The sequence below is a fragment of the Lampetra planeri genome, chromosome 15, assembly GCF_965212315.1.
Source record: "Lampetra planeri chromosome 15, kcLamPlan1.2.h2, whole genome shotgun sequence".
NCBI lineage: Eukaryota > Metazoa > Chordata > Hyperoartia > Petromyzontiformes > Petromyzontidae > Lampetra > Lampetra planeri.
Window position 1 is genome coordinate 14,765,390 of NC_136121.1, and position 16,916 is coordinate 14,782,305.

A 16,916-nucleotide genomic window follows, 5' to 3' on the forward strand; every position below is an offset into this window, starting at 1 on the left:
GGGGGCGCCACTGGCTGGGGGAAAGGGGGTCCCTTGAGGCCCCCTCGAGAGTTGCGTTTCCCGTGTGGGCGGTGCCGCTGCGCGTGTGCGGCGGCCACCGTGGGCTTGGGAGTGGAAGCGATGGCCAGGCCGTCGGGCCCACCCCGTGAGAAAGAGAGAGCGAGCAGACGAGCGGGCGCCCACAGAAAAGCAACCGCGTCCCAGAAGTAACGGGTCGGCGTGTACGGCGCCATGGGTCGCGACACGGCTTGCTCGTCGGGGTGCGATGCGTGAATTGCGCCTGGCGCGGCCTTGTCCTGGGCGTCGTGTCGGCTGCGTCGAAGCAGAGATCTGCAACGTATTGTGCCGTATTCCATGTGCGAGCGTGCGAGTCGGTGTGTGCCTCTGTGCGTCATCACAGGCGACCCACAGCACCTGGGTCTGACCTGTGACCTGCCTCTAGCGAGCCTTTCACACTTAACGTGATGGCCTCAAAGCGTACCTAGCCTGGCACAAGCACTACGGTGATGTCCGCCATCACTTCTCATGGCGAATGCCGGTTGTTGTGCATGTGCCTGGCTGTGCGATAGCCTTGAAAGCAGTGGCGCAGAGGTTGGCACACTGCGCTATGAACCTGGCGACCCGAGTTCGATTCCAACACCGGTCACGAATATCTGAACCGGTCCTGAGTTCTTGGTGTGGTGTGTAATGAACACCAGCACTGGGAGACAAAGGTGGCTGGCCACTGCACTAGCTAACTCACCCTTTTGAGCACAGTGCCGCCCCTCTTAAGGTGCTCTCGTCGTTGTGCACGTGTGCAGAGTGTACGCATCATGGACGGCTTGCTGGAGGAGCGCTACGGCTGCCCTGCACCTTGACACCACTGTGCGGGGCACGTGGAGCCAGGTGGAGCCGCGTGGTGTGACGTGGTGCCAGGTGGAGCTGCGTGGTGCCGCGTGATGCCACGTGGAGCCGCGTGGTGCCACGTGGTGCCGCGTGGTGCGACGTGGTGCCAAGTGCAGCCGTGTCGTGCCGCGTAGAGCCACGTGATGCCACGTGGTGCCAGGTGGAGCCGCGTGGTATGACGTGGTGCCAGGTGGAGCCGCGTGGTATGACGTGGTGCCAGGTGCAGCCGTGTGGAGCCGCGTGGTGCCACGTGGAGCCGCGTGGTGCGACGTGGTGCCAGGTGCAGCCGTGTGGTGCCACGTGGAGCCACGTGGTGCCAGGTGGAGCCAGGTGGAGCCGCGTGGTGCCAGGTGGAACCAGGTGGTGCTGCTGCATGGAGCCACGTGGAGCTTGCAGGATATTTCAGTGGACGCTGCAGCCACACAGTTCCGTGTGCGAGATGCGCTTATCAAATCAGCAGGGACACGGACTTGTCATCAGCCTCCATGCCGCAGGAGCCCCAGGGAGGTTCACACCAAGCTACCGCAGTCTCGTCTATATCCGTTTGATCGTCGTCATCATTTCAGCGTCGCCACCATTCGTGATGTCCACCTCTGGACATCACCTCGGGGGGCTGGTGTGGTCAGCGCCACTCCTGGCCGCCTTTGTCTCCCCAGTGCTGATGTTTCCACACCGTGCACCAGGTACTCGTTTAAGGATGAGTCGACCTAGGGGAGGCCCAGGCCCTTTTCAGATATTCGCTGTCATCGACAGTGAGCAGGAGTTGTACTCGGGTGGCTGAGTTCATAGCGGAGTGCGGTAACCACTACACCATTGTTCCCATCACATACATGAGCACACATATACACACACCACCCACACAAGTGGTTAGCATACTGCGCTACGCACACGGCCACCGGAGTTTTAATCCCCCTCACAGCCAACATCGGTGACAATTATCTGAACAAATCCTACTCGGCCTCAAAGGAGTACCAGGGGTTGTGTAAACATCAGAATGGGGCAGACAAAGACGTGCGCGCACACACACAGATATGTACACACACGCGTGCACACACACAGATATGTACACACACGCGTGCACACACGCGTGCACACACACACATATGTACACACACGCGTGCACACACACAGATATGTACACACACACGTGCACACACACAGATATGTACACACGCGCGTGCACACACGCGTGCACACACACACATGTGTACACACACGCGTGCACACACACAGATATGTACACACACGCGTGCACACGCGTGCACACACACACATATGTACACACACGCGTGCACACACACAGATATGTACACACACGCGTGCACACACACACACATGTACACACACGCGTGCACACACACATGTACACACACGCGTGCACACACACACATATGTACACACACAGATATGTACACACGCGTGCACACACACAGATATGTACACACACGCGTGCACACACACAGATATGTACACACACGCGTGCACACACGCGTGCACACACACACATATGTACACACACGCGTGCACACACACAGATATGTACACACACGCGTGCACACACACACACATGTACACACACGCGTGCACACACACACATGTACACACACGCGTGCACACACACACATATGTACACACACAGATATGTACACACGCGTGCACACACACAGATATGTACACACACGCGTGCACACACACACATGTACACACACGCGTGCACACACACACATATGTACACACACACACATGTACACACACGCGTGCACACACACAGATATGCACACACGCGTGCACACACACAGATATGTACACACACGCGTGCACACACACACATATGTACACACACGCGTGCACACAGGAATCCCGGTGATGTGTGGAGGCGGCTGTGAGGAGCACAGACGCCGCGTGTCGCTGTGAAGTGCGTAGCGCTGCCGCTGCGCACCTTGTGTTTGGATAGCGACTTCTCAGCGTTGCGCGAGTTGTCTTCGTTGCGGGGGATGTGTAATGAAGTGTTCTTTTAAACATGACGAATAAACGCAGTTATTTTATCCAAAACTCATGGGACTGGCTTTGTCACGAACCTGTGCCTCCTTACAAACTCGTCCTCCTTAATAGAGTCTCTGAATCGGTGAGTTCTAGATCATTCATCTGAGACCAGTAGCTACAGTAGTTTTACATTACATTTAATTATCAGTCCTAATCGCATTAATCGTGCACCTCGCCATGGCAATGTGGAATTGGGAAAAGCTTTGAGCCATATTCACCTCTTAGCAAAGAGCGGAAATCCACCTCCCCGGCGATCTGCCGGTGAGAGTTGATGCGAGTTCACCAAAAACGTGGCCACAAATGAACACGAACCAACACGGTCTGGGGTGTGTGGCCTTTAGTAAAAACTCGGATATTACACCACGTGGTACACATGATGAGCGGTGGATACAAAGCGGGGCTCGTATAGCCGTCGAGAGAACACCATCACGATCTGCACACTCGCACCCAGACGCCAGCAGGCACACGACGATCACAACTGGCACCAATGATGAAGTTGATGATCCATCACTCCGGCCACTCGCCTGCTCACTGGCAGTCGGTCGCCTCCTTGTCAATCTGTCTCGACTGCTACTACCACGATTACTGTCGCGGTGAACTACACGCGTTGATTCCTCCAGCCATGTTGGGGACTCGGTCAACCAGACGCCGTGTCCTCTCATCCATCGCGCTGCGTTCAACCAACACCACACTCCAGGTCACAACACTCGCCCCCCACTCGCCACACTGCAGGGGCACCTCGCGACTCTTTGTGCTTGTTCCTTCCTACTACCGCTCCACTCCGGAATTCACTCTCCCATCGTCTCTTCCCCCGAAGCTCTCACAGATAACCCTGCTCAATTCAAGGTAAACGCGTTACACTCTTGCCAATCACAGTTTTGATAGTGCTGCTTGTTGCTGGCCGCTTGACGTTTTTGGCCGTTGTGCCCAGCAGCTGTTTTTACAAAAATCGAACTCACACCCTCACCATGACCGCGAGCCCAGACCGCGCCTCACAGACACGGAGCCACTTTATTTGTCCCAAACTCAAGAGTCGCGGGCCAGGTCCGGGCCGCGTGGAATGCGCGTTAAAGTGCTTCACTCATTCACAAGGGATCCGTGGACGGTGATCAACACACACACGTGTACACACACACACGTGTACACGCCCACAAAAAAGACAAAGGTCCCCCTATAATCTATAACAGGCGGCTGGGGCAAGTGCTGTTAGCGAGCACCTAAAAATAGCCGGCACGGCACGCGAGGCAGTGGGTGACCAGAGCCACGCATGGCCGCCTTTGTCGCCCCATTGGTAATGTATACACGTCACTCCGGGTACTCATTTAAGGCTGAGTTGACCTAGGGGAGGTTAAGACTGGTTCACATATTCGCTGCCACTAATTTTGGGCGTGTGTGAAAATCGAACTTTGGATGCCGTGTTCATAGCACTGCACCACCGCTCCCCAAACACGTGCACACGTACTCACAGGTGTGTACACACACGTACACACCCGCGTGCATTAGGACACCGGAGTGGGTGAGGAGTGGTGAAAGAGTGTTGAGTGAGGATTGTTGAGGAGTGGTGACCGTTAGCCACTGCGGGTGGCCACTTGGAATGTTCGAACGCTCACCACGGAGAGGCTACCACTCTATCAGGAGCTGGATTGGTACCGCCTGGATCACTGAAACATAGTCCAGTGGGTTGGATCTGGCTCCAGTCACGATGTGGGATAGACAGTCCTCCACTCGGAGCAGGAAACTGGCAAACAGGGGGGGGGGGGGGGTAGCTTTTCTTTTGAACAAAATAATGAAGTGGGTGTGGAAGTGTAGCAGTGAGGTGTAGAAAGCGGACTCCCAGGCTACTGTGAGCTAGCCTCCCCTTAGACGGGAAGTGAGGAATGCTGGTAGGTGGCTTCCACTCCCACTGGAGATGAGTGCAGGGATACAGGCAACGCTACTGAGTCATTTGCCTTCTGACCTCCTGTCCCAGGTGCTGGCTTTCGTGGCCCCTCGGCATAGAGGCATTCTGTTTGGTGACTTTAATACCCAAATGTGTTATGATGCAGGCACCTGAGCTGGAGTGATTGGAAGGCATTGACCAGATCAGTTCAATAACAACAGTAAGAGGCTGTTAGACTTTTGTGCAGCCCATGGACTTGTAATCACCAACATACTGTTCCAGAATCGGTATTTCCACACATTATAGACTCACTCCAGATCCAAAGACGAACATCTGCTGGACTATGTAGTGATGGAACAGCGGATGTGGGCCCATGTCCTTGACGACACCTGGACCTACCGTTGAGCTGATCTGCCCATTGACTATCGGCTTGGCATGTGTAAGATGCGCCTGTCATTCATCTACTGTGGTGGTGGGCGTCCACCTAGTGCCCCATTTAAACCCACAATCGCCTGGTCTTGACTCACTGCTGATGAAAACTGTAAGAATTGTATAATTACTTGCAGCTCAGGTTGACCCCCATCCTGATGCCAAGGTGAAATGGGTGATGTTCAGGACTGTGGCTCATGCAGCTGATATGGCTGCACTGGGTACCTGGCTGACAGAGGAGGTGTTCTGGCTAGTTGATAGTGATAGGCCCACTCCCCCCATCTGTAACCCATGTCAGAAAATGATGTGGCTTAGCACAACCTTCACTTGGAGCTGTGCATCACTACAAGTGATGGTTGCAGGTTGCTGAGGAAATTGAAAATGCCTCAGTAGCTCGTGATCAGAATTCACTTTTTTAAATCCATCAATAAAGTAACTTGCAGCACCACACCTATTATTATCATCCTTAAGGGATAGAATGGTGATACGATCTCCGACCCCCAGTTTGCAGATTTGCTGAGCATTTCTGAGGTTTTTGGGGAGGAAAAATCCTTCAACCCGACATTATGATCGGGCAAGGTGAGGATGACCCTGCTGGGGCTGCCATACCTCATAAAGTGGAAGTAGCCACTCCCTGTGAGTGGCTGCCTGATGTGCCATCTGTTGAGGAAGTACAAAGAGTGATGCAGAGTCTGAGACCAGGAAAAGACCCAAAGATGATCTCCCAAGCGAACTGTTGAGGGAGGGTGGAAATTGTGTGCAGGCTGCCCTATATGATATTGTTATAACTGTCTGGACCATATGACGGGTTCTGCGAGATTGAAGGATGACCTGCTCGTCCCCGCATTGATTGTAACAACTACTGGGACATCTCCCTCAGTGTGTGTAGAAAGGTCTTGTCAAGGATTATTCAACATTGCCTTGCCAGGCACTCTGAGCAAAGCCTTGCGAAGCCCCAATGTCGTTGCAGAACTACTGCTGAACCTGTAACATGACAAAAAGAGGTGCGGCCTTACCATCAGGCTCATAATAACAAAGCACCTGCCTCGGTATTTTGTGTCATCAAACACTCCACCCCTTCAACTCCCCATGAACGATGGCGCAGTTGTAGAGAGAGTGAATGAGTTCCCATACCTGGGCAGTGTGCTTATGACGAGTTTTGTATTGGTAGCAAAGGTCTCACTCCAAATCAGTCGAACATAATATTTTCATCGGCTCTGTAACGTTGTGTGGAAGCTTCCAGACCTGTCGCTCCATACGAAGCTTAAGGTATTATTTTCTATGCTTACAAAACCTTGACCCCCTCTGAAGAAACATCTACACCAGCATGAAGCATTCAGGCTGGCGTGCCTATGATCCATGCTGGGTTTAACCAGACAGGATTGTGTGAGGACCTCACAGATCCTTGAAAGATCTAGACAAAGTTCAATCGTTGAGCTTTTATGGCATGTGAGGCTGCCTTGGTTGGGTCATATAGCCCACATGCCCAGCTACTGCATGCCCAAGCAGTTTCTGTTTGGCCGGATAGAGGGGGCTAAACGGGCACGGGATGGGCTAGAGAAGAAGTAGCCTGATGCGGGACAGGAGGATTTGGAGCTGATCGGATGTGCCAAAGCCTCAATGGAGGAGGCTCGTGAACGACACGACTGGGTAGTTGGAGGCAGTTGCCTTCCAACAACAGCGGTGGGCAGAGGAGCGACGTTCTTAAAGAGTGGAATGCCAGGTGGCTAAAACGCAGCGAGGTGGTTCAGTAGGGAGCACAGATGGTGCATCTGTTAGTCGCCTAAGTCAGTCAATCCATGGCACCTGAAATTGTCCCGTGACCTCCTGTCAGCGAGTCTTCAACACTTCACGTGGCCTCAAAGTGCACCTAGCTTGGCACAAGCGCTATGATGACATCACCACCACTCAGTGTCGAATGGCAGCTGTTCTTGTTGGAGTGAGTGAGGAGAAGTGGTAAGGAGTGGTGTGCTGTAAAGAGGGAGGTGAGGAATACGTGAGGAGTCTGGCTCTATTCACCCACGTTCCCCTTTCTCTTGTCACACGCAGAGTTTGGGGAGGTGACTGGGAGCAGTGAGGCCAGAACGTCGGGTGTGAATTGTGAGTGAGGTGTGTGGTGGTCTGGGTGAGATGTGTGGTGGTTTTAGCTGTGTGGTGATGAGTGAGATGCGAGATGTGTGGTGGTTTGAGTTGTGATTGAGGTGTGAGTGAGGCACGTTGTTTGTTTAGTGGGCTGTTTGTGACGTGTGTGGTGCGAGTATGTGCGGGACACTGTGCGTCAATTAAGCCCTCGCAGTGGCGAGTCCAGTGCTGGGTTCACACGGGATTCCCTACTCAGTCGGGATCACACACAGCAGCGACCATCTCCCCCTACTGCGAAAACATGGCAAGACACCCTTGAAAAAGAGTCATGAGACTTAGCGAGGCTCTCCTGGGTAAACAAGTACGAGCACAACTGCCGAGTGAACTCTGCTTGATGCATTCTCGAACTCAGTGTGACAGCTATGCAGAGTGTTGGGGGGGGGCGGGTGAAATGGTCGGGATTGGGCTGTTCAATACTCCCCCACCCCCGGCTTGTGGGCCCTGATCCATTTGCACGACTGCACCCTCCACAGCCACGTCACTGGGCCTAAAGTCGTATATTGGTCTCCATATAAGTCTATATAGTTCTCTATGTTGAGTCTGTGGGTCTCTATGCGAGTCCGTGGATCTCCATGTAAATCTATGGGCTTCCATATAAGTCCAATACTGTACTTGAAGCTCAATATGCTCACGTCACTCCGCGTCATGAGTTAAGCCACGTTGTGCGAACCCAGTCTAACAGCCGACACTCGCCATTAAGTGGTGGCGACGTCACCACAGTGCTTGTGACGTCACCACAGTGCTTGTGACGTTACCACAGTGCTTGTGACGTCACCACAGTGCGTGTGACGTCACCACAGTGCTTGTGACGGGCGAGGTGAACTTTGACGCCATCACGTGAAGTGTGGAAGGCTCGCTGCTTGCAGGTTACGGAAACAGACCAAGCTGTTATGGGCTGGCAGATACTGCCCACTGTGCCACCCCAGTCTGGTAACAACAGCAGCAGCAGGAATGCCCTGAATCTGGGACGGTCTTACTGAGTCCCATTGAAGCCCCCCCCCCACTCCCGCTTCTTGCCGGGCTTTCCTGGCTTCGAGATGTGTGATCCCCTGGTCCGTGAGGACATCATTTCACGTGTGTGAGAAGCCAGAGTGCCCGGAGAAACCCCACAAATGCGAGGGGGAAACACGCTCACGAACCCTGCAGCACTGGCTGGGGCGTGTGCGCAAACCCAGGTCTTATGATGGCTCAGTAGTGGACCAGGGATGTTCACCCTGCAGGTAAAGACGGCCAGGATTGTCCACCTTTCAGGGAGAGGGGAATCCCAAGGTGTTTGCAAGAGGTTTCCTGCAGGGTGGGCAGGTAGAGAGGATCGTGATTGTCCACACTGTAAGCAGAGGGAATGCTAAGTGTGGGAGACACGATGTCACGCAGAGTACACGTGGCGAGAGTAAAGAGGGCGTCATTACGAGGTCGTCATCATGCCCTGCCTAGCGGCTGGGTTGTGCTTAGAGTTGCCACCTGTCCAGGAACTGGCGCCTGTGATCGAGTGGCAGGAATTGATGTGTACCGAAATCTGGTGGTTAAACTTTATTTCAGGATACTACGCAGTTCTGGAAGGCCTTGGCTGACTCACAGACGTGGTCTTGGCTTGCTGAATGGAGAAGGTGGCATCCCGAGCTATTGTGCTGCTATTCGTGTGCTTAATTCACGCGGAGGAGTCGTGTCCTCAGGGTTCTTTGTGCAGTGCTAACCCCCCAGCTGGAGTGGGCTGTGTTGCTCATCGGGGGTCGGGAGGTGGGGGGGGGGCGTAACGCTCATGGCAGGGAAGCGGGGGCACCCGGCAGGTGAATCAGATGGCGCCTCCGTGGTCTCCTCTCCCCCTGGGGTTTGCAGCCCGGCTCCACTCTTGTTCCAGCTCCACGCGTTTTATAGCCACGTGTCCCAGTGCGCTGAGGGTCTGGGTGGCTGCACAAGGTGCACACATCCCATGAACTGCACGCGTGGAGCCTGCCTGAGTCCACCTGAATTATTGTTCCAGTCGTGGTGAGACAGAGGCGTTGGTGGTGGTGAGGGGCAGAGTTGCCCTTGTGCTTAAGATGCCGTGGATGAGGATGAGGAGGTGAGTGACAAAGAGATGACGGTGCAACACAGTGAGGGGTGGCACCATTCCCTCTTTTCCGACCTCGACTCGCAACGGATCTCGTACCGGGAGGGTGTTATAGGGGGTGGGTGAGACCAGACAAGGCTATTCACCATGGTGGTGGTGGTGGTAGTGGTGACGGGGGGGACGTCTGGGGGGACGGTGGAGAGGAGAAGGGAGTGTTGAAGGGGGGGTCCAGGATGAGGATTGGCAGGCTAGTGGGGGTTGCCACCGCCATCACACCCCGTGTTTGTGCAGCAGATCAGCCTGCCAGGCGCGCGTCTTCACGGAGAAGCGCTTGGGGATGCGCAGCCTGCGCACGTCAGCCACGCACTTGTGCAGCTGCTCGGCCAGCGCATCCATCTCGTTGGCCCCGATCCCGGCGGAGCCGTCGACGCCCAGCGCGTCCGTCAGGGTCTCGGGGCGGTCGCTGTTCCGACGTTTCTTGCCTCCCCCTCCTCCTCCTCCTCCTCCGCCGGCACCGCCGCAGCCTGGTCCTCCGGCCCCTCCGCCCAGGCCCTTGCCCTCCCGGCCGCCCTCCCGTCGCGCGGGCCGCTGCAGGGTGAGGGTCTCCGGGCGGCTCGGGTTGGCCGCGTGGGGCGGCGCGGGCAGCGGGGACGCGTGGCCCTCAGACTGGCTGTCACAGCTGGAGGTGGAGCCCTCCTCGGTGGAGCCGCTGTCCGAGTCCTTCTCCTCAGCGCCGTCCGCGTCGCGCTCCACCTCCACGCGGCGCCGCGGGGCGAGCGGAGCGTCCCGCGGCCTCGCGGCCGGTGCCGAGGACGAACCCCCTAGAGAGTGGGGGGGATGCGAGGATGGCGACACGGGGATATAGACACGGCACAGGGACGCTGGAGCTCGCACCTCGTAGTGGCTGTGGGCGTACCGCCTGCGAGTTGGAGTGATTCGTGCGGTGTGAGTGTTCGTAATGGAGGCTGTCGTTAACGTCTGCACCGTGCCGGGCGGGAGAGTTGTGGCTGTCGCCGGGAGGGAGTTGTGGCGGCCCGGGGCTCTGCCGTGGGAAAGCGGTGCCCACAACAAACTGGGGTGGCTACAATGAGGGCTCGTTCAAGGTTTGCCGCATATACCGTATATACATTCCTTCTGACAAACTGAGTGTGCTCATCTCTGTAACTGCGGGACGGAGGCAGGTGCAGCAGCCACGGTGGTGGTGGAGTGGTCAGCAGCGCACGGGGCTCTCCAGCCAGAGGGTGCCACTTCAATTCCACCGCTTGGCACGGCAGGGGAAGTAGTGGGACGAGTTTCTTAAATATCCCCCACTTCTGTCCACCCAGCACAATAAAACAGTCGATCAACAAGTCGCATGTTGTGTTTAGTTTGCTGTCCTTCCCTCGCACCTCCGATTACCATGGTTGGCTACGTACGGTGCGAAAGAAGTTCAACATACAAACATAAAGTGTGGGTACGCCCACTTTATCCATGGCAGCTGGTCGTAATGTGGGCGAGCAATTGCGGGCTGCGCCCTTACCTTGTAACTGAGAAACGAGGGCAAATGATGTAACACGCGGTGCCGTTTGTACGTTCGTGCGTCCCAATCAGTGCGTGACTAAAATGTAACTGATTTTCGGAGCTGTAAATGGATTCTGACAACCCTGCAAAGAACCCGAGGAGGTCACTGTGCGGGCTATGACTGCGTGGGAGGGGGCGGTTGCTCCCGGGGGTCCCAAGTAATCTCCGTGGGGGGCCCCGCGCGTCCCAGGACATCTCCGTGCGTCCCCTGGCCCATCTGGGCACGATTGGCGGCTCCCGTCCTCGCCGCTGGCGCTGCGAGATAATTGCTGACTATTCATTGCCTTAAGTGCACCACCTCAATTACCATTATCAGCGGCGGCCGCTGTTCCTCCTCACACGGCCCCTGCCAATCACGAGCCCCCCCCCCACTCCGTATCCCCCGCTTGCCCCCCATAGCACCTGCCAATCACGACGCCCCCAACCCCCGCCCCCCATCAACCCCACCCTGTATCCGCCCCTACCCTTGCCCCCCCCCACCGCATCCCTCTCTCCCCCTTATCCACCACTCCGCAACGGTAGCCAGAATAAGCGCCTCGCGACCGCTCCCCTTCACAACCATCACCATCACCACCATCACCACCATTACAGCCTTCACAACCATCACCATCACAGCCATCACCATCACAGCCATCACCACCATCACAACCATCACAACCATCACCATCATTACAGACTTCACAACCATCACCATCACCGCCATCACCACCATCACCACCATCACAGCCATCACCATCACCACCATCACAGCCATCACCACCATCACCACCATCACCACCATCACAGCCATCACCACCATCACAGCCTTCACCGCCATCACCACCACCATCACCACCATCACAGCCATCACAGCCATCACCACCACCACCACCATCACAGCCATCACCACCATCACCACCATCACCACCATCACAGCCATCACAGCCATCACCACCATCACCACCATCACCACCATCACAGCCATCACCACCATCACCACCATCACAGCCATTACCACCATCACAGCCATCACCACCATCACCACCATCACAGCCATCACCACCATCACCACCATCACCACCATCACAGCCATCACCACCATCACCACCATTACAGCCATCACCACCATCACAGCCATCACCACCATCACCACCATCACAGCCATCACCACCATCACCGCCATCACCACCATCACAGCCATCACAGCCATCACCACCATCACCACCATCACAACCATCACCATCACAGCTATCACCATCACCACCATCACAGCCATCACAACCATCACCACCATCACCACCATCACTCCCATCACCGCAATTCTTACAATAACTGCCATGACTGTAATCACTACCATCACTTCCATTACAACCAAGCATCATGATCACCGCCATCACCATCACAGCCATCACCACCATACATCCATCACTATGACAGCCATGACCACCATCACTGCCAGCACCACCGTCATGATCACAGTCATCAAAATCGCCACCATCGCAATAAACACCACTCCCACCAATAAAGGCGTCATTACCATCACCACCATCACCATGCCGACCATCACTAGCACTCCTCTCAATTTGTATCTCCTTGTGCCCTCCGCCCCTACCCGCGGGGTCACGGGGTAGGGGTCACGAGCCCAGTGGTCAGCGCTCGACGCACGGAGCAGTGGCGGAGCGGTTAGGCGAGCTGCGCTATGAACCCAGAGACCCGTGGTCGATTCCCGCTCAAGACCAATAAGAGTGATGATTATGTGAACCGTTTTGTGGGCATCCCCTAGGTCGACTCGGCCTTAAACGAGTACTCTGCGCGGTGTGTAAACATCAGCACTGGGGAGACAAAGGCGGATGGGCGTGGTGTTAGCCACCCACCCCTCGTGTGCCGTGCGACCTTCATAGGTGCTCGCTAACAGCACTTGCCGCAACAGTCTGCTGAAGGCTGTAGGGGAGATCTTTGTGTTTTTGTGGGGGAGCTTGCTACGGGTGATTTGGATGTGGCTGACCGCGCTGTGGACGAGTTTACTCAAGATCAGTGCGATAGGGAAGTGTGCTGTATGCGAGTGCTGTGGGTGAGCGCGATGTGGATAAGCGCGATATTGGCAATGTCCTGTGGATGAGCACACTGTGGGTGAGCGCGCTGTGGGTGAGAGTGCTTTGGATGAGTGGGCTGCGGGTGGATCGCCGCTACTCACGGAAGAACACGAACTCGGTGTAGCTGCTCCACACCTTGTCCTCGTTGTGGCCGCTCGGCTGGCCGCTCACACCGCTGCCGTGCGACGCCACGAGCGAGAAGCCGGCCTCTGCCAGGGCGTCGAAGGCCTGCTCCGGCGACGCGTGCGCCAGCGTGAGCCGCGACGAGTACCTCCCGTCGGGGGCTCGCTCCACCTCGCGGCTGCGCTCCAGGAGGGCGTCCCCGAACACGGCGCGCACCAGGGCGCTGCGGCCGCACGCCGAGATGCGCGCCGCCCTGCGAAATCTCCCATCGACACCTCCACCACCTCCACCTCCACCACCGCCTCCTCCTCCACCGTCCCTGCCCGGGAAGCTGTAGTGGCCCCTGCAGGCCAGGGTGATGTAGCCGGGGCTGGCGCTCTCACGGCCGGGCGCCTCGGACACCTCGCTGCCTTCGCTGTTCAGGGAGCTGGCCTTGGCCGGGCGAGGGGTCAGGGCCTTCACCAACTCGGGCAGCTGGAAGAACTCAGCCTCGCGGCGCAGGCGGGCCCGCTCGGGGAAGTGGTCGGGCAGCACCAGCTGCTGGTCGCGCAGGAAGTCCAGCACGTATCGGAAGAGGAACCCGTCCCGGTCGATGAAATAGCGGCCGCGCGCGTCGCGCACCACATCCGCGGTCGCCCCCGACGCGGCCGCCGCTGTCGGCCCCGCGGGGGCCGCTCCCGTGGCGGCCCCCGCGGCTGAGAAGCTCCGCCACAGCACGGAGTGGGCCACGCTGGTCAGGGTGCTGCGCCGCGTCACGTAGATCTGTCCGCCCACGTTGAGCTCCACCACCTCGGTGTAGAGCGGCTCCCCGCCGTTCGTTTGCGGCTGGGAGCTGGTTAGGCCATCCAGAAGCGCCATTGCCACCGCCTCCCCGCTCCCTGCAAAGGTGCGGCCGTCTCCCCCTCGTTCCTCCTCCTCGTTCCTCCTGGTGGGCTCCGTCAGCTCGAGAGTACAGGGCGCACGCCTCCCAGAGAGACCCGCACCGCCAGCCGGGGTGACGTCTGCATGGACGCGATAGACGGGGTAGCGCAGGGCGATCTGGCGACGCAGGGCGCTCCGGGATTTGCAGGGCGCTCCGGGGGGTGCAAGAAGACGTAGCGGTTGCAGGGCGCTGCGGGGGGTGCGCGGGCGAAATGCGGAATGATGAGGATAATGACGCGGGGCGACGATTATGCCGGGAATTCCTGGGCGCTCCCAGATGCAGCAGGGCGGTCTTGGATTGCGGGGCGATGGGGCTACGCGGGGCGCTGCCGCCGCGGGGTGCGGGAAAGGCAGAGTCTGTGCGGGCGGCGGCGGCGGCGGCGATGCGCGGCGATGGAGGCGCGGCAGGGAGCGGCGGCGGCGCGTGACGAGAGAGACGGGAGAGGGGCGCGTGACGACACGAGGAGGAGCGGCGGAGGCGGCGGCGACGGCGCCTCCTCCTCCTCTCGCGCACGCCGAGAGCTGCTGCTCGACTGCGTTGTGTGTGTGTACTGCGTGTGTGTGTACTGCGTGTGTGTGTACTGCGTGTGTGTGTACTGCGTGTGTGTGTACTGCGTGTGTGTGTACTGCATGTGTGTGTACTGCGTGTGTGTGTGTACTGTGTGTGTGTACTGCCTGTATGTGTGTACTGCGTGTGTGTGTGTACTGCGTGTGTGTACTCTGTGCGTGTGTGTAATGTGTGGATCATGTGTATGCATTGTGTGTACTATGTGCATTTTTGTACTCTGTGTATTGCGTGCGTGCTGGGGTTCCATGCAATTTGTGTACGGTGTGTACTGCGTGTGCATGAAGGGCGTGTGTGCTGTGTGTGTACTGTGTGTACATACAGGGCGTGTGTACTGCGTGTGCATGAAGGGCTCGTGCTGGGTGTGTGCTACTTGCTATTTGAGTGTGAAAATTATCATCTGTAGCTCACCGAGCCAGTGGTTGCGTGTACGTCAGGCTTGTTAACGCTTAGCTAACGACTTAATTGCTTCCTATCTGACAGCGCAGGTAAATACAGTAATCATAATCACGCCCCTGTGGTTTCATTGTACAAACATAACAATGATAATGCTTAATGCCTCACTAAGTCTCAGGACTCATTTTGAAGAGGGTCCTGCATTGGGATATTTGGCCAAAAATCCCAATCTCCACGTGAGGGTGGCTTCTCGTGGGAGGAGACGAGAGAACCCGGAGAGAGCCGACTGCCGATGTGAGGGGTGACAAAACCTTTCACAGAGAGACTCAAACATCCATTGCTGCACTGCCACCTACTGGCGACCTTGCAGCCGATACCTGCATCGTGTACTACTATCGCACGATCACGGCCAATGTGTAATGTGTACACGACCTGTGTGTACTTTGTGTACACGCCGTGCACTGCATGTGTACACGTCCCTTATAGTCTCTGTACTCAATTCCTGTGTAATGCATGTGGGCATGTGCACATCATGTGTGTACCGCACGCGCACACGTCCTGCGTGTACTGCATATGTACACGTTGTGCACTGCGTGTGTATACGTGATGCATGTACTTCACGTGCGCTGGTAATGCACTCCTAGTAAACATGGAACGTTGGGCCAACCACATGCCAATGTTGGTTCAACGTTGGCACGCTTCCTGGGCTGCCTGTGAATCCGTCCTGTGTGTACTGCCTTTGTACTGCATGTGTACACGCCTGTGTGCACTGCCTGTGTACTGCATGTGTACATGACGTGTGTACTGCCTGTGTACACCACGTGTGCACTGCCTGTGTACTGCATGTGTACACGTCCTGTGTGTACTGCCTGTGTACACGACGTGTGTACTGCATGTGTACACCACGTGTGTACTGCCTGTGTACTGCATGTGTACTGCATGTGTACACGTCTGTGTGTACTCATTGTGTACACCACGCGAAAGCCCATGTACCCCCAGAAGCTTTCAGTCTTATGAGATGATCCTTGGGACGACTGCCTTTCGAAGCCCAGCGCGTGGACCACTGACCAGGCAGAGTTAGGATGCGACACACAGACGGAGTTAGTGTTAAGGTCACTCCAATGGTTTCATGTAGTGCATTGGAAGTCAGTGATCATTTTCGTAAAAAAGCGTTATCTCATTGACATATACTGTATGTTGCTTCACGTCAACTTTAGTTTTACACTTCCCATCAGTTGTATGTCCTTCTGGGATTGATTACATGTCAGCAAAATTGGTTCAATGCAAGTGTAGGGATATCTCCGACGTCTCTAGAACTCACTGCACAAGCAAACTGGAGCGGCTCAGACAGACAGCCCTTCGTTAGCAGAGTCTGTCTCGCTGGTGAACTGTCAGATGTTTACAGGCAAAACCCTTCTATTAGATATGGATCCCTAGTTCGGCACTAAACTATTAAATATACTTTACTCGCGTTAAAATCGGTGTCGTTGTAAATAGAAATAAACAATAATCAGTTGTGATCTCTGAAGTTGCCACAACGGCTCCTCCACGCTTGCACCATCAGTAGAACAATCACGAGCTTGCCTTGAACAGGGCCACAGTGGGGCCCTGCTGCCCACTCGTTTGTATCGTCTCTGTCAGTTGTAGCAGAATACTGCGCAGTGTACACGCATACCATCTGCCTCCTCCACGTATAATATATCCCTCCATATGAAAAATATGACATTATTTTTACACATGCCATCAGCTACACGGCCTTCTGTGAGTGCATCGTCTCGGCAGCATTGGCGAAGCCACGGGCAACAGTGGACCGGCTTGGAGATGTTTGGGTCTCGACGCACATCCTGTGTT

At 56.2% G+C, this 16,916-nt stretch overlaps 2 protein-coding genes across 4 annotated transcripts in view; one reads left to right on the top strand and one right to left on the bottom strand.

Moving 5' to 3' along the window:
* LOC144722815 (serine/threonine-protein kinase PLK4-like) overlaps positions 1-16,916 on the top strand; it is a 60,820-nt gene that overhangs the window by 22,120 nt on the left and 21,784 nt on the right. The window lies entirely within an intron of this gene.
* On the bottom strand, positions 3,251-14,767 carry LOC144722817 (BTB/POZ domain-containing protein KCTD12-like). Its single transcript, XM_078601260.1, has 2 exons — positions 13,162-14,767; positions 3,251-10,249 (listed from the first exon to the last, which is right to left on the bottom strand). The coding sequence occupies exons 1-2, from the start codon at positions 14,039-14,041 to the stop codon at positions 9,699-9,701; spliced, it is 1,431 nt and encodes a 476-aa protein (XP_078457386.1). The 5' UTR covers positions 14,042-14,767; the 3' UTR covers positions 3,251-9,698.